The 25277-nt window shown below is 31.3% G+C and overlaps 1 protein-coding gene and 1 non-coding gene across 3 annotated transcripts; both read left to right on the top strand.

The window, feature by feature from the left end:
* Positions 1–14405: 14405 nt before the first annotated feature.
* LOC107875715 (serrate RNA effector molecule) lies at positions 14406–24797 on the top strand. Of its 2 annotated transcripts, XM_016722531.2 has the most exons (12): positions 14409–15218; positions 17257–17357; positions 18323–18380; positions 20006–20080; positions 20465–20539; positions 20631–20678; positions 20835–20903; positions 20988–21785; positions 21865–21913; positions 22830–23107; positions 23204–23374; positions 24256–24797. In XM_016722531.2, the coding sequence occupies exons 1-12, from the start codon at positions 14512–14514 to the stop codon at positions 24314–24316; spliced, it is 2490 nt and encodes an 829-aa protein (XP_016578017.2). In that variant the 5' UTR covers positions 14409–14511; the 3' UTR covers positions 24317–24797. The 2 variants fall into 2 exon arrangements, with proteins under 2 accessions (XP_047269974.1, XP_016578017.2); XM_047414018.1 differs by lacking the exons at positions 23204–23374; positions 24256–24797 and having other exon boundaries at positions 14406–15218; positions 22780–22863.
* Positions 15814–15915, top strand: LOC124899963. The gene has a single exon (XR_007057510.1). It is a non-coding gene; the product is annotated as a U6 spliceosomal RNA (small nuclear RNA).
* Positions 24798–25277: the final 480 nt, after the last annotated feature.

Here is a 25277-nt window from a genome sequence, read left to right as displayed (position 1 = left end):
TCAGCATCTCTACTTGTGGTCTATCGGAGACAACCTCTACCTCTCAAGGTAGGTAGGGGTAAGGTCTGGGTACACACTATCCTCTCTAGACTCCACTTGCATTGAGTATGTTGTTGTTGTCGATATGTTGTGTCGATGTAAATGGTCCCTGCAATAAGAAAATCTAGTTGGAGATTTTAGACAAATATGCATGCGACAGCGAGTAGGGTTGGCCCGGTTGTGATGGGGTTGTGCCAGGGGTCAGTCCTTGGCTTGTTTCTATAATTAACAAAATATATTCAGGGATGGATGTTATGGTGTATGTTATTTGTAGACATGATATGGATAAAGATGGGTAGAAAGATTGGAGAGAAGGCCAAACCCATCGATAGTCACTCAAACTTGTTGCGAAAATTTACTTAGACCCCTAAATTAAGGTCTGTTCCTATTAGACACCTAAACCCACGTATTTTGTTCCAATTGGACATTTTTTGTCTATGTGGCACTGCGCGTGCAGTGCCATCGTGGGAGGCGCGCAAGGAGCATTTTTTTTTACTAATTTACGAATAAAAAGTTGTCAAGTGGCATTGAGGGCCTCAAAATTTTTTTAATAACAATTTTATTTTTTTTAAACACTAAAGGCCCCAAAAAGCATTAGAGGGCCCCAATTTATTTTTATTTAATAAAATTGAATTTAAAAAAAATCTGTTTTTTATTTACATCTTTTAAAAAATTTTATAATTTCTTTTTAATAATTAGTTTTTTGTTTATATTTTAAAATAATTTTATAATTATTTTTTCATAATTTGGATCCTCAAGCCATTTTTTATTTTCATTTAAAAAAGTTTTTTTATTTTTTTAATAATTTATTTCATTTTTTAAAAAAAATTATAATTTTTTTCGAAATAATCAGATTTCTATTTTTATTTTTTAAATAATTTTATAATTATTTTTTCATAATTTTTATCCTCAATTCCATTTTTTATTTTCATTTTAAAATTTTTTATAATTTTTCTAATAGTTATATTTTAAAAAAAATAATTTTTTAATAATTTATTTCATTATTTAAAAAAATTTATAATTTTTTTTAATAATCAGTTTTTTATTTTTATTTTTCAAATAATTTTATAATTATTTTTTCATAATTTGGATCCTAAATGCCATTTATTATTTTCATTTTAAAAAGTTTTATAATTTTTTTTAATAATTAATTTTTTAAATAATTTTTTAATAATGTATTTCATTTTTTAAAAAAATTATAATTTCTTTTTAATAATTAGTTTTTTATTTTTATTTTTTAAATAATTTTATAATTATTTTTTCATAATTTGGATCCTCAGTGCCATTTTTTATTTTCATTTTTAAAAATTTATAATTTTTTAATAATTAATTTTTTAAATAATTTTTAAACAATTTATTTCATTTTTTACAAAAATTTATAATTTTTTAAAATAATCAGCTTTTTATTTTTATTTTTCAAATAATTTTATAATTATCTTTTCATAATTTGGATCCTCAATGACATTTTTTATTTTCATTTTAAAAAGTTTTATAATTTTTTTAATAATTAATTTTTTATTTTTAAAATAATTTTTTAATAATTTATTTTATTTTTTAAAATAATTTATATTTTTTTAAAATAATAATTTTTTTATTTTTATTTTTTTAATAATTTATTAAAAAAAATTCATAATTTATATCCTCAATGCCATTTTTAAAAAAATTTACAATTTTTTTAAATAATAATTTATTTCATTTTTTATAATTTTTTTTATAATTTTTTAAAAATAATCAATTTTTTATTTTTAAAATAATTTTAGAATTATCTTTTAATAATTTCCTCAATGCCATTATTATAAACTTTTTTAAAAAAAATTATAATTAATTTTAAATAATTATTGGACCTACAATGCCACGTGTCAGCTTTCAATTAGCTCGTTTTGTCACGTCATTGCGTGTGTACAACACACACTTTGACCTTTTTGCTGATGCGGAAAAAAATGCCCAATTGGAATCAAATTTGAGGGTTTATGGGTTTAATAGGTACAAGTCTTAGTTTAGGGGTCTAAGTGAATTTTAGAAACAAGTTTGAGGGGCTATCGATGGGTTTGGCCATTGGAGAAGTATCTTGGATCCATTACTCATGAAAAGAAATTAATGGTGATCTCACACATCACATTGAAGAGGAGTGGGTGAAATTTTGCCAAGGCTTAAAGTAAGTTCTATAAAGTGGTGATTAGGCCAACATAGTCGTTTATGGTAGATTGTTCATCAGTCAAGGACACCTATGCGTAGAAAATGTAGTTAGCCGAGATAAGATATTTAGATAAGTGTGCACATACTAGGAGAGAAACTCCTATTTTTTTATTTTTGGCTTATCAGTCATTCTAGTTTGACCAAGTAAAAAATATCTTTATCCCTTGTAATTCTCACATATTTTAAAATTACCATCATGTTCGTCCTAAAACATATGTTCTCTTCTACTATTTTTGTGTTTTCTCTCTATTTTTTGTGTTTCTCTTCAGGTTTACATTTTTCTCTCCATTTTGTGTCTTTATTTCTTTTTTTTAATAGTTTGCTAGCAATTTGATGCTTGTGGAGTTTATAAGGAATTGAGAAGAATTATTTTTTTTGGTAGTTCATTTGACTGAAACAACAAATTTTAATAGGTCGTTAGCAATTCAATTTCTTTTTGGGTGATTTTTGTTCAATTTTCTTGAAGAAAAATGGAAAATCAATAAATCTATTTAGCTGAAATAACAATTTTTTGCTCCTTTTTTAGTGTTTCTGGTTCAATTTTCAGAAGAAAAAATCTCGTAAAACAAAAATGGGTTAATTAGTGTGGCAAAATTCACAAAAAAAAATAAAATGAATTCATATGGCTAAAACAACAAATTTTACTCCTTTTTGGATCTCTTTTGTTCAATTTAAGAAGAAAAATGGAGCACAAGTAACTTATTCATTCATGGAAATATTTTTGAAAAATAAATGTATTAGTAGTTTATACTGAAATTGAATTAAGATATAAATTAAATTATTTTTAAAATAAAAATCTAATAGTAATCAATTTTATATAATGTTAACAACGATAAAAGTATTTCAGACATTTTGATTAAAAGAAAGTATTCAACAATAATTGTCTACGAAACACATAAGTAATTTTTTTCAGCTTTTACACTTTTATCCAAACACATAACTATTTATTTTTAAAATAAGTTTCAGCACTTTCAGAAAGCATTTTCAAAGTGCTTTTTAAAAGCCACTTTTTTTTTCAGCCTATCCAAACGGGCTTGAGGTACTTTTGGATTTTGGCTTTAGAAAAGTAATTTTTGACTATTTTTTTAAGAAGTTTTTGAAGTTATCAAACACTTCAGAAAATAAAAAATGGTTCAAAAGCTATTTTGACTAACTTGTAAGCTCATTCAAATACCTCATGATTAGGAGTGACTTCGTGATGGACAAGATGAACAAAGTAAGATTAAGATGATTCAGGCATGGTGCAAACACTTATTTTCAAAAGTGTATTATTTTAAGAAAATCAATAGGAATGTCATGACAAATTGATATACTATAATACAAAAAATAACAGAAACTACGCCTCTATATATGTATTCATTTCACACTCTTTTTTCTGTTCGTATTTATACCTAAAACTAGATGTCGGGTCCGTGCCAGCATGGTTCAATATATGTTATTTTTTAATCTCAATTTATGTGACATAAATAAAATGTAGATAATCAATCATATTTTTAGTAGGCTTTGAACTATCGTAATTTATAATACTTTTTATGTAATTTTTAAATAATGCATGTTACTCTCCTTATTCAAACTTTTGTAGCATCGATAGCCAATTATACTTTAAAAATAATTTAAAATTTTAAATTATTGAGATTTATAATACTTTTTTTTTATTTCAAATTAAGTAGCACTAATATAATTTCTGTAGTCAACCAATATTTTATATCCTTACAATTTTTTAAATTATTAATTATTATGATTTGTAGTACCTTTTTAAGTATTTTTTTGAAATATATAATAAATTATTTTTTTAGATACTTTAAACTGTCAACTATTGTATTTTGTAATGCTTTTTATATGATTTTAAAAAAATAGATGTTACTCTCCTTGTCCTAACTTTTATGACGTTGTTATGCAACTATATTTTTAACTATTCTAATTTGAGTGGCACTAATATAATTTTGAGAATCAATTACATATTTTATATCTCTTAAATTTGTTAATTATTATGATATGTATTTTTACGTATTTTTTAACATATATAATATTTTTTTTTAGATATTTTAATTTGTTAAATATTGTAATTTATAATAAATTTTATGTAAATTTCAAATAACATATGTTACTCTCCTTGCTCAAAATTTTGTGGCATTGATAGTCAATTATATTTATAAATAATTTAAATTTTAAATTACTGTGATCTATGATATTTTTTCTTCTATTCCAATTTAAGTGACAATGATATAATTTTGAAACTCAGCCAAATATTTATATGTTTTAAAATTTTAATTTATTAATTATTGTGATTTACATTTTTTTTTTTGAAATATATAACAGATTAAAAAAATTAAGACAAAAGAATTAAAATCGATGAAAAAATGAAGGCAGAGGAAGGGACCAATGAAGTTGTGCCAAAGAAGGTATATCGACCTCTAAACTTTTTTAGTTGTTAATTATTGTGATGTATAGTATTTTTTACGTATTTTTGAGAAATATTTGGCAAATTAATTCTTTTTTAGATATTTTAAAATGTTAACTATTGTAATTTGTAATACTTTTTATTATACTCTCTCCGTCCAAAATTTTCTAGCATTTATAGCAAATTATATTTTTTTAAATAATTTTCTTTTATTATTGTAATTTATAATATTTTTTCTTCTATTTCAATTTAAGTGGCAAAATGCTTTGATGACCATCATAATTAATAAGGGGTGATACAATAAAATCATGATTGAAGCAGCGAAGTAGACATATATTGAATGAAATAATAACTAATTAGAAGTGATATAACAAAATTAATATAAAAATACTTTTGAAAAAAATTAAGTGAATCTCATATAAGACGTCAAGTTAATTTAATATTGAATTTTATTAATCTTTTAAAACTTAGATGACTTTATAATAATTTTTTAATATTAGTTTTTAATACTTAGATGACTCATAATTATGTCGAACCAACTAAAGCAGACATGTAAAAAATGTTTGTTTTATTTTCTTATTAAATATTATTAATTTTTAATACGTAAATGACTTATAATAATTAGTTAGAGTTGATACATTAAAATTACGATTGAAGCAGCTGAAAAAAAAAAATCTCGAATAATAATAAGTGGAACTTTGAGGAACTTAGTAGTCATTTTAAAAACTACCCTTTTATTAAATATTATTAATATTATAATATTTAAATGAAATAATTTATAATAATTAATTAAAAATGATATAGTAAAATCATGCCTGAAGCAGCTTAAGCAGCCAGGACGACCCTAAGCTGCTCAACATTACCGCTTCTATTATAGAGTAAAATTTGTTAAATATTTGATATAGCGAAATCAGAAAAATGAAAATTGCTCAATAATACATTTAAATAATCATTTTAAACTTATTTTTAAAATAATATTCTCTATTTTTGGAGGGTGAAATGAAAAAATTATTTTAAAAGATATTTCTCTCTTCACCCCACCCCCCACCCCAACTTTCCGAGCTAGCGCTGCTATTCCAACTTCTTTGCAGTTCTTTCCATATATATATATACTAGCCAATTGTACGTGCTTTGCACGTATATGTTGTGTCAGTTAATATATAATAACAAGAATAACAATTTATTTAGAAAAAACTTATTAATGTTACATGAAATGCAATATTTGTTTAAAAAGTGGAAATTAATGTTATTATACAGATACAATAATTGAATTATCTTTTGAATGTGTAAATATGACATGTTTACCTTGAGATGTAAGGTTTTATATCCCCTTCTTTATAAAGTTTTTTTCGTCGATTAACAATATACTTTGAGATTTGGTGCCTCTACAATTATTGGTTCCTACTTAATATATTTAAGTAGTCACAACTATAATTAGTTATATAAATATGTTTATATAAACATAGAGCAGATTTTGAAATTTATAGGTTCCTACAAAAATCTCAAATTAATATAATGATAATTCATCATTACATTAACAATAAGGAGAAAATTAAATATAGTGAACAAAATTTCGCTACTAATAGCAAAAATTAAAATTATATTGATCTGCATGCACAGAAACAAATTCTAAATAATAAAGCTATATTATATGAGTATAATAATACAACGCAACTACTTATAACAAAAATAATAACAAAGAAAATTATAATAAAGTAGAAGCAGAACAAATATCGATGGCAAAGGAAAAACAATAAAGTAGATTTAGAACCAATAAAGATGCTGAAGGAAAAACAAATATTTAAATTTTCATGTTATGCAATTAAATTTTGAGTATAATAAATAAAGTATAATAATATCTTGAATCTTAAAGAAAAAAAGTGTAAAATTCACCAAACGAAAAAAATGCTCGAGATTAGAAGTATACCTCAAAAATTTTGTGATGTTGGTATTTTTCTATCTCTATATATAAGAGAGTTCTAAATAAGGAAAAATTTAATATACAATATTAATTGGTTTGAAAGTTCTAAATTTCATAATTCAATAAAGGAAAAATTAATACCTTATTTTAGTTAATTTTAAACCCATTAGAGAAATAAGTAAATTAGGCTAAAATTTTTTACCAAATTTAAAAGTCACGTGAGTGGTAAATTTAATAACATATTTAGTTGATTTTAGTTTATTTATATAGTAACAAATCTTTTAATTATTTTATTATTTTTTGCCTTTTTGAACTTTACACGATTTTAACTTCACGTCTAATGTCTTTTTTTTTGCCAAAAATAAGTGTATTATTAATTTTCTTAATAATTCTTATCATATCTTTTAGTACTCCTTAATTTGTTACCATATAATTTAGGGCTCTTTACTTTGAATTATAATAAATATAATTAAAATAATAATTTTTTAAAAAGTGAAAAGACGATTCTATCTATTACAGAGTATTTTAATAAAGGGCAAAAAGTTCAAATCACTTTTCTAAGGGTCTTCACACTTTTAATATATTATAGATATAGGTTATAGATATACTAGATATTGAAGGGCCCGTGCCAGCACGGATTCAATATATATTATTTTTTAAATCTTAATTTATATGACAAAAATATAATTTAGATAATTAATTATTAAAATAATTTTAATTATTAATTATTGTGATTTATAATACTATTTCTTCTATTTCAATTTAAGTGACACTGATATAATTTCAAAAGTTAACTTATGTGGTAGTAATATAATTTCGATAGTCAATCAAATGTTTTATGTTGACATATCGTTTTGTGTCTATTTTATGAAATATTATTAATTTTCTAATGCGATCATAATAATTAATTAGGGGTGATGTAATAAAATCACGATTGAAGCAGCGAAGAACTCGTGTCTTAAATGACTTATAATAACTAATTAGAAGTGATATAATAAAATTACTTTAAAAATACTTTTGCAAAAAGCATAAATAGGCATCATATAAAGCATCAAATTAATTTTAAAAAACAAAAATTAATTTATTATTTTTTGTTAATTTTATATTTTTATTAAATATTATAATTTTTTAATACTTAAATAACCTATAGTAATTAATTTGGGGTAATATTATCAAATTACGATTGAAGCAGGCAACACAAGTAGGCATGTAGATTATTTCATATTTTTATTTAATATTACAATTTTTTAAATATTTAAATAACTTATAGTAATTAATTAGGGATAATATAGTAAAATTACGATAGAAGCAGCTGAAGCAAGCAGCACAAGCAGGCATGTCAAAAACGTGCTTGCTTAATGACACTTATAAGTAATAAGTAATATATATATATATATATATATATATATATATATATATATATATATATATATATATATATATATATATATATTATTACTACCATTAATAAGAGTGAAGAAGCAGGCAACTCTTTGTCAATATATAGAATAAAAGGTAAAATAGACATTTATGATATGTCTATTTCAGCTGCTTCAATAGTAATTTTATTATATCACCTCAAATTAATTATTATAAGTCATCTAGGTATTGAAATATTAATAATATTTAATAAATAATAAAATAGATATAAATGATAGATTAATTCTTGATGTTTTAAATTAACAGGACATCGTATATGAGACTCATTTAAAAAAATTCACAAGTATGTTTGCTCCATGATTTTACTATATTACCCATAATTAATTATTGTAAGACATTTACATATATAAAAAATAATAATATTTAATAATAAAAGATAAATTAGACATTTATGACATGTCTACTTTAGCTGCTTCAACCGTAATTTATTATTATAAGCCATTTAGGTATTAAAAACTTAATAATATTTAATAAAAATAAAATTGACACAAAATGATAAATTAATGCTTGATGTTTTAAATTACCATGACATCTTATATGAGACTCATTTAATTTTTTTCACAAATATTTTCTTATAATAATTTTGTTATATCACTTCTAATTATGTATTATAAGTCATTTAGGACATATCTATTTCGCTGCTTTAATCATAAAATTTGGTTGGCTCTCGAATTTATTTCAGTGCTACTTAAATTGGAATAGAAGAAAAAATATTATAAATCATAATAATTAAAAACTTAAATTATTTTAAGAATATAATTGGCTATTAATACCACAAAAATTTGGATAAGGAGAGTAACATATATTATTTAAAAATTACATAAAAAATATTATAAATTACAATAGCTAGTATTTTAAAATATTTAAAAATATATTAAGAATCTGATTGATTATCTATATTATATTTGTGTCGCATAAATTCCGGATAGTTTTAGCACTTTATGATTTTCATGTTTTATTGTTTTAGTTTAGTAATTTGTAGATCCAAATGATGTTTTTCGAATTTAACATGTTTTGAAAATTTAGTACTTTGTTTATTTTAATTTATTTACTTTATTTTGGTAAAAAATTATATATTTAAAAATTGTGCAAAAATTTAATTATAAGTCAATTAACATCTTATGATATTTTAAAAACATATAGTAAAAATTAGATTGACTTTTGCAATTCTAATAGTGTCACATAAGTTGCGATAAAACAGGCAACCTAAATTATTTGAAATTACATGAAAAGATACTAAAATCACAAAGATTAACAACTTAAAATATTTTAAAAAATATATTAGTAAAAAAAAAAATTGACTCACTAAATTCTAAAATTGAGACAAGGCGAGTAACATAAATTACTAAATTACATAAAAGATACTATAAATCACAATGATTAGCAACTTAAATTATTTAAAATTTATATTAATAAAAATTTGACTGACACTCCAAATATTATTTGTGCTACATAAATTGAGATAACGTAAATAACATATGTTGGGCCCGTGCCAGCACGAGCTACAATACATATATTACTACTACTAATTACTACTAAAGAAGCTGGCAACTCTTCGTCAACATGTCTGCTTCTTCACTTGCTTCAGCTGCTCCGTGATTTTACTATATTATCCTAATTTATTATTTTAAGTCATTTATAAATAAGAAAATTAATAATACTTAATTAAAAAAAAGATAAAATAGACATTTATGACATGTCTGTTTCATGTGCTTCAATCGTAGTTTTATTATATCACCTCAAATTAATTATTATAAGTCAACTAGGTATTAAAAAATTAATAATATTTAATAAATAATAAGATAGATATAAATGATAAATTAATTCTTGATGTTTTAAATTAATAAGACATCTTATATGAGACTTATTTAAAAAAATCACAAGTATATTTGCTCCATGATTTTACTATATTACCGCTAATTAATTATTGTAAAACATTTACATACAAGAAAATTAATAATATTTAATAAAAAAAGGTAAAATAGACATTTATGACATGTCTACTTCAGCTGCTTCAACTGTAATTTTACTATATCACTCCTAATTAATTATTATAAGTCATTTAGGTATTAAAAATTTAATAATATTCAATAAAATAAAATTGACATAAAATGATAAATTAATTCTTGATGTTTTAAATTTACATGACATCGTATGTGAGACTCATTTAAAAATTTTTCACAAATATTTTCTCATAGTAATTTTGTTACATCACTTCTAATTAGGTATTATAAGTCATTTTGGACATATCCATTCGTTGCTTCAATCATTAAATTTGGTTGACTCTCGAATTTATTTCAGTGCTACTTAAATTGGAATAAAAGAAAAAACATTATAAATCATAGTAATAATTAAAAATTTAAATTATTTTAAGAATATAATTGAATATCAACGCCACAAAAATTTAGATAAGGAGAGTAACATATATTATTTGAAAATTACATACAAAATATTATAAATTACAATAGCTAACAATTTAAAATATTTAAAACATATTAAGAATCTGATTGATTATCTAAATTATATTTGTATCACGTAAATTCGGGATAGTTTTGATATTTTATAATTTACATGTTTTATTGTTTTATTGTTGATCCAAATAATGTTTTTGAATTTAGTATGTTTTAAAAATTTAGTTCTTTGTTTATTTTAATTAATTTACTTTATTTTGGTAAAATATTATATATTTAAAAATTATGTAAAAAAATAATTATAAGTCATAACTATTAACATCTTATAATATTTTTAAAACATATAGTAAAAAATATGATTGACTTTTGAAATTCTAATAGTGTCACATAAGTTGCGATAAAGCAAGTAACATAAATTATTTGAAATTACATTAAAAGATACTAAAATCATAAAGATTATCAACTTAAAATATTTTAAAAAATATATTAGTAAAAAAATTGACTGACTCATAAATTCTAAAATTGGGACAAAGCGAGTAGCATAAATTACTAAATTACATAAAAGATACTATAAATCACAATGACTAGCAACTTAAATTATTTAAAAATTTATATTAATAAAAATTTGATTGACACTCCAAATGCTATTTGTGCAACATAAATTGAGATAACGTAAATAACATATGTTGGGCCCGTGCTGGCATGAACTATAACATCTAGTATATATATATGCATCCCCAAACTATACTACCAACTCATTCTTGCATAATTTAGAGACCTCTCTTAGCTCAGAATTCAAGAACCTGCTCCATACATAACATGAATTCTGGAGGTTGAAGTCTCGGATCCATTGGCTCAATGAGGGGAATGCGAATACTAAATTCTTCCACATCTCCACCCCTGGGCGAAGGCGCAAAAGTAAAGTCCTTTCTCTACGAGACCGGCGGGAAACGTCCTTTCTCTACGAGACCGGCGGAAAACTAGATTACTGGCAGACAAGACATTGAAAAAGCATGTCACTTCCTTTTATATGCACCTCTATACCTCGGATCTAGTTTGCTCGCATAGGTATTATCAACAAGCACCGTCACGGGTGGTCCCACTTAAAGAAGCGGAATGCTTGCTGAGACCCCTAATGCAGCAAGAAGTCGTAGATGCGGTATCTTCGTTTAAACCCTACAAGTCCCCTGGACTTGATGGCATCCACCCTTTCTTCTACCAAAAATACTGGTATATTGTTGGTAGCTCTCTGAAGGACTTCTGTACTAATGTCTTCACAGCTTGGACAATCCCATTGACAATCAATGAAACTTTTAATTGTCTTATTCCTAAGTTCTCATATCCTTCAACCATTAACCAATATAGACCCATCAGTCTCTGCAACACCACGTATAAAATCATCACCAAAATTATTGTGAACCGTATGAAGCCGCTCTTGAACGACCTTATCGGGCCTACTCAATCTAGTTTCCTTACAAATCGACAGGCTTCAGATAATGCGTTTCTAGTTCAAGAGATCCTCCACTTCTTTAAAACTACTAAAGGCAGACAAAACTTTATGCTTGCTAAGATTGACCTGGAAAAAGCTTTTGATCGGCTTGAGTGGTCCTTCATACACGACATCCTTCTTTATTTTAACTTTCCTAACAAATTTGTGGCCCTTATCATGTCCTGTATCACGTGTTCATCGGTTGCCATCCTTCTTAACGGATCTGCTACGCCTTTTTTTCCCTTTCCAGAGGCATCCGGCAGGGAGATCCACTTTCCCTTTACATTTTTATCTTATGTATGGAGCGTCTTTCCCATCGTATTGAGTTTGCCGTTGACTATGGCTCGTGGAATCCGATTAAAATAGCTGCTCGAGGTCCTCTCTTGTCCCACTTGTTATTTGCTGATAATATTATTCTTTGTGCAAAGGTCAACTCCATCTCTTGTATCGAAATTTCACGTATCTTCGAGCATTTCCATGCCGTCTCAGGTTAGAAGATTAGCATCATCAAATCTAAACTCTTCTTTTCAAAAAACATTCTTCCCAGTGCGAAGGTAATGGCTAAAACTGTTTTGGATATTCAGTAAGGACATGCGTTTGGAAAATACTTGGGCTACCCTATCTTTACTCAGCGCTCTTCTAAGCATGATTTTCAGTACCTTTTACATAATTTCAAAACTCGACTTGCGAGTTGGAAAACTCCTTTTTTTACAATTGTCGGGAGAACGTCTCTTATTCGATCTACCCTAAACAGTCTCCCTAATTATGCTATGTACCTGAGTAAAATTCCTAATTACATTATAAAAGAAATAGAGGCTTATCAACGAAACTTCCTCTGGGGTACCACTCCTGAACATAAAAAGATTCACCTCGTGAAGTGGGCCTCGATGTCAAGGTCTAAGGATCTTGGGGGTCTAGGGATTCAACAACTTGAAATAAAAAATTTGGCGTTGTTAGCGTCTTCGGCTTGGCGTGCTTTCCACTCAAACTCTTTATGCGCCCATGTTTTACAGAATAAATACCTTGAACGACGGTCCGGGTTCTCCCCAAGCTGGATAGCGCCTAATACGTCTCTCCGAAATCTGATCCACGGACCGCTTCTTCAGCATGAAATTACTTCTAAAGTGTCCCAGTATAGAGTAGCTAATGGTTGGTCCTTCTCGCAGCTATCCTTCGACCTTCCTGATAGTATTACTTCTCTCATAAATGTTATCCATTTTTCTCGCTACTACCCTTCAGCGGTAGATAAAATCAAATGGGGATTGGCAAACTCTAAAAACTTTACTGTGAAGTCCTGCTATAACGGAATCTTCTCCTCCATCTATCCCAACGCGGGAAATCTCAACTTCTCTTGGATATGAAAATTGGACATGTCGCCTAAAATCAAGCATTTCCTTTGGATCATTAATCATAATAGACTCCCAACAGCTTTTTATCTGCATCACATTCACTGTATCCCGTCCCCTAATTACAAACTCTGTAATTTCACAATGGAAGAAACCATTGTCCACCTCTTCATTTACTGTGAATCCATTGAACCACTGTAGATTCAGTTGGGCATCATAGACCAAATTCGAGAACTCAGGCAGAGGATGTCAGAGAACCAACATCCGTTGTTGTGGCTCCTGTAACTACTTCACCTTAAGCCCTCCCAACAAGCAATGCAGTATATTCCCTTCAAGGTGTTGCTACCCTACTGCCATCGGGCAATCTGGTTAGCGCGAAATAGATATATTTTCCACAACACCCCTTTTGAAATTTCTGTTGATAATGTAATGCCGTTAGCTACAGAATACTATTTTTTAGCGGGTAAACAACGAACAGTTAAGCAAACAATACCAGTGTACGTAAAATGGAAGCCCCTTGCACTTTCTTTTGTTATGCTTAATACTGATGCAACTTTTACTTCCAAGTTGAAAATGGCTTCCATAGCAGGTGTCTTTTGAAACTTAAATGGGGATTGGTTACTAGGTTTCACTAGCAGGATCTTTGCTCCAAGCCCTCTGGAAGCTGAACTTCAGGCTTTACTTTAAGGTTTGAGTATTGCAATTCAATATCATTACATGGCATTGTAAATAAATGTAGACTGTGCTCAAATTGTTCATGTCATATTAAATCTATCGTCTGATGATTCACTTTTATTGTCTGATTACAGGTGCCTGATGCGTAATTTGGGTGACCCGTTACTGGAGCACGTGTATAGAGAACAAAATAAGTTGGCTCATGCACTGACACGGACGAATGTAGCTACTACGACACAACTATTTTGGGAACCTCCAGCATCCGTAGAGGATATTTTGATCGCTGACAAAAATGGAGGCTTGAGTTGTCGTAGGGTCAGGATACAAATGCATGACCAACTTGTGTTTAATAATTCTAATGTTGTGAATACCAGGAATGCATGTACTAGCCAGTACTTGTACGGTGGCTAGCCTATAGATAATCTCCCTGTAATACGTTAAGAACTTTTATATATATATAATATGTTCTGATTACCAAAAAAAATAAATAATAAAAATATATATATATCACAGGCGAAAAGAGTAAATGTGTATTCAGCAAATTTTCTCACTAGGGTTCTAGAACTTTCTAGAAGCTTCTGCACTACCGTCCAATGGCCGAAGAAATGGACGTTCCGGTGGATGATACAGAACGCCGCCGTGAAACTAGCAAGGAAAATGCTAACAAGTCCGCCGTAGCGGAGCCGGAGTCTCCTATTCCACCGCTTCCACCGCCGCAGTCTCCTACACCACCGCTTCCACTGCCTCAGTCTTCTCCACGACGGATTACACCGCCGGAGTCTCCTACACCACGGCTGCCACCGCCGGAGCAGAGAGGCGGACAGAAGGATGATATTCGAGGTGGCCGTGGAGATTACTATGATCGTAACCGGTTTTCTCCGCCACGAGTGCGTTACTTTAAGCGGAGACGTCCTAGCTATAGTCCTCCTCATCCACCTCTATATCGTGATCGTCGTGGTGCACATTCTCCTTCACCTTCTCCTCCTCCGTATCGGGGCCGTCGTGGTGGACATTCTGCTTCACCTTCTCCACCTCAGTATCGGTACCGTCATGGTGGAAATTCTGCTTCCCCTCCTACTCCTTCATATCGATACCGTCGTGGTGGACATTCTGCTTCCCCTTCTTCTTCTCCGTATCGGGGCCGTCGTGGTGGACATTCTGCTTCCCCTTCTCCACCTCAGTGTCGGGACCGTCCTCGCCGTTCGCCACCATTTCCACCTTACAAGCGCCCGCGGAGGGATGATTACCAAGGCAGCTACCAATACAGACGTGGACGTGGTTATGGACCTGGTGATTGGAGGTAAGTACAGAAATGCCCTCTATTTACCTCCCCCTTTCCCGCTATACGCCCATAAAGTCAATTATAGTAAAAAAAAAAATCCTGGGCTTTAATGTATTTAAAAGTGTTGGTTGATTGGGATGACTAAAGGCGACTATTATACTCATGGGTGTACTTAAACTAGCTACCTAGTTTGAATAATCATGGTCAAACTCATGTCATGCTAAAAGCAGAATAATATTAGAAGTTTTTCTTTTTATTACAAATATATGATAAGACTAAAAGCTCCGAGAAAATTATCAGACATAAATAATAAACATTCTAGCATGACTAAATCCTATTCCCAACTACTTCCTTTGTGTCAATTATTGCGACTTCATTTGGAATTCAATAGTTAAACTTTTTAATTTTGACCATAAATTCGAACAGAGAATCTTTGAAGTTTCTTCAAATAAAATTTGCATATCTACTATATATCTCAATAATTGATAATTTAAAATATTTGAAAAGTATATGAAAAAACCATAGTCAAAGAATAACTTATTTGACTTTCGATATTCAAAGGGGCCACGTAAATTGGGATGAGGGAGTAGTCACAAACATTTAGCATGTTATTGTCCCTTCAGGGACATCCAATATAATTATAAACAATACATTGAATATTAGCATGGCCCCTGCTCAGGATGTTACCCAAAAAAATGGCTTGTACACCAAAACACCAAAAATAAACATTTGTCTTTCAAGCTATGTACTGGTTCTATTCTGCACTGAAAACATCTCATATTTCTGTGTCCAGATTACCCAAAAACTGCATGTTGAAGTGGTATACCATTGTCTTCTGTGCTCTTCCTTTTGTTCCCACCTATCCACAGCTCATTGACTGACTTAGGAGTTGCACAATTATTGTGAAAAGGTCAAAACAGACTTATGGCAAAAAACGAACTTATTTTTTGAGTCTTTGTTCTTAGTGACCATTTAGACGCTCTTTTATTGTTATATTGGAACATGGTCAACCCCAATTATTTATTTGTTGGAAGAAAATAAAAAGTAACGTTGAAAGGAAGCTGATGTTTTCCCGAGTTTACCTTCTTTTTTTCTTTATTATCATCTATTTTCTCGATAGCTGCATTCATGATGCTTTTTTTTGAACAGGTAAGTAATCGATATATTGATAGGGAGAAAAATGTAGCATTAAGATGGTGCTGGTACAGTTACATAGTTTGAACCTCCTATACAAAAGCAAAAAAGAAAGGGTTCCTTCTATACAATTCCTATCCCTATAGTGAGTTAATGATATCAACCAAGCTATTTTCATCTTTGACATCCTGAAGATTACATTTCATCTTTGACATCCTGAAGATTACACCAGAAAGCCAAGAGTCATAAGCATCTAAAACTGAATCTTCTGTATAGAATCTGTTTTTCCTTCAAAAAATCTTGCATTTTTTTTCCTTCCATAATACCCAACAAACGCAAGCTGGTACAGTTTTCCAAATTTTTCTGGCGAGTTTCCTTATTCCTTCAACCCCCCATATGGTCAGGAGCTCCCTCACTGTATGAGGTATGGTAAAAGACATCTTGAATATGTCAAAAATTAATGACCAGATCTGACTTGCCACAGGGCAGTGAAGAAATAAATGGCTGTAGTTTTCTTCATCATTGTTACACATAAAGAACCTGTGGTATAGTCAGAACTCTCTTCTTTGTAGTTTGTTTTGATTCAGGCACGTCTCATGATCCACCGGCCACATAAAACAACAAAACTTCCACAATTGTTTCCATGGCAAACTAATAGTGTTGTTGCCCTCGCAGTCACTTGTTTTGCAGGATGAATTAAGAGAAAAACTGTCATTCTTTTGCCTGATCCATTAATGATATTTTCACATGATCATTCACGGCATTTGTCCTGTCACATAGTCCGTCATGAATTTATCAGTTTTCTCTGCTTCACATGCTTACCTTTTTAAATTTGCATCAACTTGACAATATTCTTTTGACTATGTTTATGCTGATTTTCTTTCTTTGTAAGATTTCTTATTACGAACTTTGGACATTGCAGGTATGGTTATGACTATCAAGTTTGTTACGAGCGCGAGACAGGAGGCAGGCTTGGTTATCCTGTCGAGAGGCCTCATGATCGATTCATTGGCCGTTCATCAGGTGTCTATCTGGGTGATCTGTCTTATAAGTACCTTGCCTTGCTAGAGTGCACCTTTTGGTTGACATGTTCTCTTATTTGGTTGTTCTGCTATTAGTTCACAATTCAATCATCTGTTTCTTAATTTTTTTGGTCTCTTCTCTGTTTGCTTTGCTTGCTTATGTTTTCATTTGCATCTGAAATTATGAAATAGAAGTCAAACAAGTTGTGTGTTTCCGTTTTTCCGTGTGATTAGTTTAAATTTACTTCTAGTGCTTTTCTGATTAGTTTAGAGATCACTTATAATCCTCTTTATGTCTCAAAGAATCATAGAAAGGTAAATGTTCATATTTAAATCTTTTGTCTAGTTGTGTCGGTAAATCTGGCTTAGTGGACTTCAAGGGTGTGTTTGTTATGAAGGAAAAACATTTTCCATAGACATGTTCTCTATAAAATAAATGAGCTTTTAACTTATTTTCTAGTGTTTGGTGAGTAAGCAAAAACTATTGTCCCAAGAGCATTTATATGTAATCTATGAAAAACTATGTGGGGCGGATGGGGTGGTGAGTCAGGTTCGGGGGTGGTGGAGGGTGGGATGGTCAAGGGGGTGGGGGGTGGGAGTTGGGGGATTTTGGGTGGTGAGGGTCCGAGGGATGAGCCAATGAACTAGAAATGCCACTTGTGGAACTTGTTTTCCCTACTTTCATTGGGGAAGTTATGTTCCTCAATTTTAAGGAATTTCCAACCAAGCATGAGAATATTGGAAAACATTTTCCAGAAAACATTTACTTCCTCCCAAAACGCCCCAACTATATGATATGTGTGCTAGTTAGTGGCTTTCAGCCTAGTGCTTCGTTATACTTATATTTGATTTTATGATGCTTTTGGTCTTCATTTCTAGGTTTATTGTTTTCAGTGATAGTTACTTTGTTTTATAGCATACTATGAAATTCTCATGAAACTTCATATCTCTGTCTTTTTCTTCCAGACAGGGTTACTGGTCGTGGTGGATTTGCTAATGCTCTTGTTGCAGGGGCCGATCAGAGGTCTACAATTTAGTTTCACAAAGAAATTCCTTTCCATTGTTCACATTTGTATTTTCTTTGCCCTTGCAACTTCTAGTTATTGAAAGGATTTACATTTGCATGTCGTGAGTTGCATGAAGAATTTATACTATTCTCAGTTGAATGATATTGTTTGTTTTATTATCTTTGTGGTGTGGCATCTGGCTAATATTTTATTGTTTTTATCTGGGGTTCAAGAATTTGTGAGTAAAGCAAATTGTGTCTTGTGAGAAAGGTGAAGCAAGGTAAAATAAATGGAATGAAGATGATCTCTTCCATGCATTTGTTCTGGTGAAAGTTAATAAGAACAATCTGGTTAGTTACAATTTGAGCTTCACTTTCTTTTTGCATTCAACAAAACGGATATATATATATATAAAAGATAAATCTCAACAGATTCATAAGATGAATTTTGAATCTGGTTAGTTACAATTTGAGCTTCACTTTCTTTTTGCATTCAACAAAACGGATATATATATATATAAGATAAATCTCAACAGATTCATAAGATGAATTTTGTAATGGTGCAGGTGTTAAGTGGATGTCTCGACATATATGTTAGGACAAAATAAGAACTGATGTGAGGATTCAAGTAGAATACGTAAAACATCAAATAAAAATGGTCGCTTGAGATAGTGTGACCATGCCTTTATGTGGACCTTCAAATGTACAAGTTCCTTGGGTGTAATAATACGATGATTGAAGGGGATAACAAAGGACTTGTTAAATTGTCCGTAGGGGTTAGCTCAATTGGCAACAGTTGAGGGACTTGTGTCTTAGGTCACAAGTTTGAGTCTTGTGCAAAACGAAATAAGTCAAGTATTTAAGTGGAGAAGGGTAGAAGAGTGGATTCATTATCCATGATTTCGAAGTTAGTGGTTGGCCCAAAGGGTTGGCTTCAAACAAATTTTTTGATCATAAAAAAAAGGACACGGTAAATATAGAGTCACGCCGAGGAAATTGCCTTGGAAGATTTAAAATCTTTCGCTTGAATCTCATATCCTATTGCTAAGGCAGGTAATATTTAGGTTAGGTAAGTAATTGGGGATACTTCGTTTGATGATGAACTAAGTGAAGACCGAGAAACTAAACCAGCAAAAATTGAACCGAGATAATTTTGGTTCGGATTCAGTTTGTAGATTTGGAAAACTGAACACCAATGAACGGAATTGAACTTTTCCAAACTGATCCTACCTGACCTAATGCTCACACCTAGAGCATAGCAGGGATCTTTATGCACCAGGTTGTTTTTTCCTGGGATAGCTGTGAGATTTAGCGAAATTTAGTTTGTCTTAAAGGGCAGGTTGTTTAGTACTTGAACTAAATGGAGTTGGACAGAGTGCAATGGATAATAGGATTCACATGGCCAACCCAGATTGTTTTGGGATTGTGATGTATTTGATTGATTGACGGGTTGTTCAACCAAATAATATCTTTTTTTGCATGTGTGGAAAAACAGGTTTTATGTGATTTGCATTCTATGGAACAGTTTATATGAAGTTTGTCATGGAATCAATGTTGTGATGATTCAATTCTTTACCTTGAATATATCGAATTTGGTTTTGTAATATGTGTGAAATGTTATTTACCTTTGGACTATTTTACAGAGAAGGATTGAAGTCTTATAAGCAGTTTATTCAAGAGCTTGAAGATGATATTTTGCCAGCTGAAGCTGAGAGCAGGTCAGAATGAGAACAGATCGTTGTAGATGTTTCAGTTTAGCTTACTTGGTAGCACCCCAGTCTAAATAGAAGGCTCTTTTTATTACTCCCTCTGTTTCAATTTATTTGACCTGTTCAAAAAAATGACCCTTTCCCTTTTTAACAACTCTCTAATTCTAATTTTCGTCATGACATATTTAAGACCACAAGATTGAAGGACATTTTGGTACATTTGGCATATCTTTTATTTAAGACCACTAGATTCAAAAGTCTCTTTTATTTTCTTAAGCCCCATGCCAAGTCAAAACAGGTCAAATCAATTTGAAACGGAGGAGCACATATTCTCTCCTATATTTTATGTGAATGTCATAGTAAAATTATTGAGTAATTTTTATTTTTATGCAGGTACCAAGAATACAAGTCTGGCTATATAGAAGCCCATAAAAGAGTTTATTTTGGTGCTCATAAAGATGAAGAATGGTAATGTCCAGTTCCAGCTTTTTGTTGAGGGAGTGGGTGAATAAGTCCGATGTGTTAACAGTTTTCTAATAAGAGTTATTTGGTTGTGCAGGTTGAAGGACAAATACCATCCTACAAACTTAATTTCTGTTATTGAAAGGTGCATTCTTGTGTTGCACTCTGTAGAGTTCGTAGGGAGACCTTTTGAGATGTCACTGTTTTTTTAGTCCACCAAACTGAATGCGAACCTGTTGCTTTTAACAAGTTTATATTATTGGTTCTATTAAATCTGTCCTCTCTCCATTATGGTCTGCAGGAGGAATGAACTTGCACGGAAGTTGGCAAAAGATTTCTTCCTTGATATGCAAAGTGGAATATTTGATATGTAAGCTCTGCTGCGCTCCTTAATGTACCAAATGTGCAGGATGAGAACACCATACTGCAAATACTAATTAATTCTTCGAAATAGAGGTCCTAGGGTTACTCCTGCTTCTGCAAAAAAGCCAGGACGGTCAAATGAGTCAAATTCTGATGAAGTAGATGAGGATGGCAAAAGAAGGCGGCATGGTAGGGTACCCCCTAAAGATACTGCTTCACTTTCAGCTGCTCCAATGGCTCACCAAGTGAGTTCTGAACCCAGAAGAGTCCAGATTGATATTGAACAAGCACGGGAACTTTTGAGAAAGCTCGACTCAGAGAAGGGAATAGAGGATAACATATTGTCTCAGTCTGATCATACAGGAAGCAGAGACAAGTCTCATGGGGATACCTCTGGCCCAATAATTATCATAAGGGGCTTAACTTCAGTAAAAGGTCTTGATGGGACCGAGCTGCTCGATACAGTTCTAACCTATTTGTGGCGCATTCATGGGGTGGATTACTATGGAATGACTGAAACAAATGAAGCTAAGGGTTTGCGCCATGTGAGAGTGGAGGACAAGGCTTCCAATGTAACAATAAATGGTGCAGAGTGGGAAAAGAAACTTGACACACATTGGCAAGGAAGGCTGAAGGGACAGGATCCGTTAGAGTTAATGACTGCAAATGAAAAATTTGATGCAGCTGCTAATGAATGTTTAGATCCCTATGTCCGTAAGATTAAGGATGAGAAATATGGTTGGAAGTATGGGTGTGGAGCCAAGGGTTGTACAAAGCTCTTCCATGCTACATCATTCGTCCATAAGCATTTGAAGTTAAAACACCCTGATTTGGTGATGGAGCTCACTTCTGAAGTGTGTGAAGACCAATACTTCCAGAATTATATGAAGTAAGTGTACTATGAGGTACCATTTATTTTCCACCTTCATTTATTCTAGCTGCAAGACTAATGCCTTAACTTATACCAGTGATGAAAATGCTCCTGGTGGGACCCCTGTATTGCAGCCATCCCTTCCGGTAAAATATCTACTGTAATCGTTACTTATGTTTTTACTTGACAAAAAAGTGGAAGGATGTTTTGTTTATTAGATACTTCAAAAAATGTCTACTACTTTTGTTGTTTCCAACTATAATGTCTTGGAAATATGCTGCATGTTTATTTTAGTTGTAGTAGGGGAAGGATTTCTTCAGCAAGCTGTGAGGTGTTGTAAGAGTAACTTTGAGTTTCTTGAAGGGATACAGAACTGCTAAATGCAACCCTCTATATGGAGTTGATTTTCAAATTTTCAAAATGTTGTGATAACTTTATGTCATCTACCAGAAAAAAGATATAGAATTGGTGAACAGGAACCTATGAATTACAATCGTCAGTCTCTTAAGATTTAAAACAACATACATAGATTGCACTTGTAGTTTTGCCAGAAGGTGCATATAGACTATCTGGAGGTACTTTTATGAATCAGTAGAAGAAGTATGAGAGAGTAGACGATGTTGGCTGAATTAAATTAACAACCTCCTACTGGTCTGAAGAATGTGAAACTATGCTGCTTGGATTGAAATATCCTCAGCAACCACTCCTGTTCTTGAAACTGAGCAGCCACTCCAGTTAGAAAACTGTAAATAATTGGATGCATGTTTTAGCCTTAAGTATTGCTTCTGGTTTTCTGACATCTTTCCAATTTGATGTCACCTGCTCACTCGTTCTTGGTGTTTGCACCTGATTGTTAGGCTAGGCCTCTTCGTTCTCTTTGGAAATTTAGTTCTTCTACCTTCTTTTTATATGTTTTTCTTTTTGGTTTTTCTGGACATATTTTTCTAAAGGGTTACTTGGTTTTTATATTTTTTTAGTGACACTTGGTTCGCTGATGTAGTCTTTTTATCAGTTTTACGTTTTACTCTATGGTGATTTAACTGCATAGAAGGTGCTATGCAGAAAGAGAAGGCACTAAACAACCGACTTGGGCCAGTTGGTAGAGTGAAGGATGACAGAGGGAACCGTAGAGATCGTGATGGTCGAGGTAATGGTGGTGAAAGGTTTGATAGATCAGTGAACCCTCAATCAACGGATTTTCAATCCAAGAATGATGGTGCCAGTAAGGACAGACCTGGTGAACATATGTTTGACACATCTGGTAGACAAGGGATTCCAGTTGCTCCTTTTTCCTCAGACATGGCTCCTCTACCTATACTGATGCCTGTTCCTGGTGCCGGGTAACTTAAGTTGGTTATTTTTTAGCTCCCAGCTATCATTAGTATCATCATTGTTATTGAGTTTTTCATCATCTTTCGTTTTCATTGCAATTGCAGTCCTCTTGGGCCTTTTATACCTGCACCGCCCGAAGTTGCAAGGCGAATGATGCGAGAACAAGTTGGCTCCTCTCCTTTTGAAGGTGGTAGACTTGGTTTGTCAGGGGCTGCAACAAATCGACCAGCTGTGTTACCTCCTGCATTTCGACAAGATCCTCGGCGTTTAAGAAGGTATACTATCCTGTTTCTTAGTTTTTCAGATGGATTAACATCGAACCATTGTTGCCATCATCCAGATTCTGATCTCACTAAATTATGCCAAAACTACTGAGTTGTGAATGATTATCAATATATTTGATTATCTTATGATGAGTTTGCTCTTAAAGTTGAGGAATTTTTTTTTCTTGGGGCAAAAAGCAATATATAATATTCCAAATCTTGCTAATATTTTTCGGATGAGTTGTCCGACCAGTCCTAAAAAAATATTTAGATAAAAGTTTTTGGATGACTCTGAGGAAGATCATTGGATAGGCATTTCACAGGCTTATTTGAAGTGCTAGTGCTTAATCTGTTATACATCCTGAGGATAAGTTAGAATGTACTAGGATGCACCAATCATACTCGAACTCCAACTTTCCATTTCTTTTACCCCTCCCCAGGAGCTTCCACAATTTTGCTCCCTTGGTGACTTTGAACCCACAACCTTAAGGGTGAAGGTGGATGGTGTTTACTTCCGTCTTATCCTCCACCTTCAATTGTATATTTTTCAGTTGAAGTTTTTTGTGTTCTTGGGCCTACTGGTAATTTTGGGGAGCATCTCCCAGGATCTGTCTTCATGTGTTACGTATGTTGGATTTTGCTCAGCAGCTATCTGAGAATAGCTTATCCTCTTTATTCTTAAATAAGAGCTGTACAAGAGTTTCAATGAACCTCACAGCTAAAATTACCCAAGTTTTCGTTGTTTCATCCAGCCCTCGATTTAGCTTTTGCTGATTTCTGTTTGTCTGACCCTACATGATGGTTCCTGATGTAGATTCATAATAACCAAACAAGTTCTGTTTGTAGATTCGTGCATTCTCATGTACTGAACTACTGATGTAACAACTTTGCAGTTACCATGATCTTGATGCACCCGACAAGGAAGTTACTGTGATAGACTACAGAAGTTTGTAGCATTAGCATTGAGTGTGTAGAGGCAACTTGTTGAGTTGTAGAAAGAAGAAAGCTTAAAGCTGTGTTGAGGTTATGAAGATCGATCTAAGCATCTAACCACATCGACATGCATAAGGATCGTATAGACAGGAGAAATTTTGTTTTTGGCTGCTGTTCAGATGTTCTCTATGTGACGCAATATGCCAGCTCTCTGGATATTTCCAAATTCCAGATTCTGCATTAGGTTTTCGAGTCATGGAGAATTAACGTCATCTCCCTCATATGCTGTGGCAAATTTTAGAAATACCAATGATCGTGATATACTGATGTTAAATTTACTGGCATGCAAGCTTTTTGGAAATATCCAGAGGACTTGAAATTTCTGATTAACATGGAACAGATCATTGATGGTCTTGCTGTTTTGTAAATGGTGATTTTACTGTCAATATATGGTGCTAATATTGAGGAAGGATTCAAATATTAAAAGTTGTTAGTTTTGATACTTTGGATGTCTTCACTTGTCCAATAAAACAACTTAATTAAATTCCAATACATAAAATATAACAGAAATAAAGAAGCCTCTACACTTTTATTTCTGTAAAATTGTCTCGATTAGTTTGAAGTTTATGTTACAAGCAAGCAACATATATATATCTAGTGTAATCACACCAGGCCTCTCTACCTCATGTTGTTTCCAATAGTTGTTTAGGATTATTTTGCCAGGCTCAAAAATCGTATTGGGAAAAAGTGAACTTATCACATTATAGAGTTTACATGACCTATACAATACGCAAACCCAACAAGCTCTACTATAAATACAGCGTCCACCCAAAGTTGGCTACTAGTTCAATTTAAGAGGGCACGTCTGGTCAACTTTGATCTAAACGGGAAAAAATTATCTTGTTCAAACAAAATTCAAAGATTGACAAACTACTCCCTCCGTTTTATTTTACTTGAAATTCAGACCGACAAACTACCCCCT

Source organism: Capsicum annuum, chromosome 6 (genome assembly GCF_002878395.1).
Source record: "Capsicum annuum cultivar UCD-10X-F1 chromosome 6, UCD10Xv1.1, whole genome shotgun sequence".
NCBI lineage: Eukaryota > Viridiplantae > Streptophyta > Magnoliopsida > Solanales > Solanaceae > Capsicum > Capsicum annuum.
Note: the sequence above shows the minus strand (reverse complement) of the source record. Positions and strands in the feature narration are given on the sequence as shown.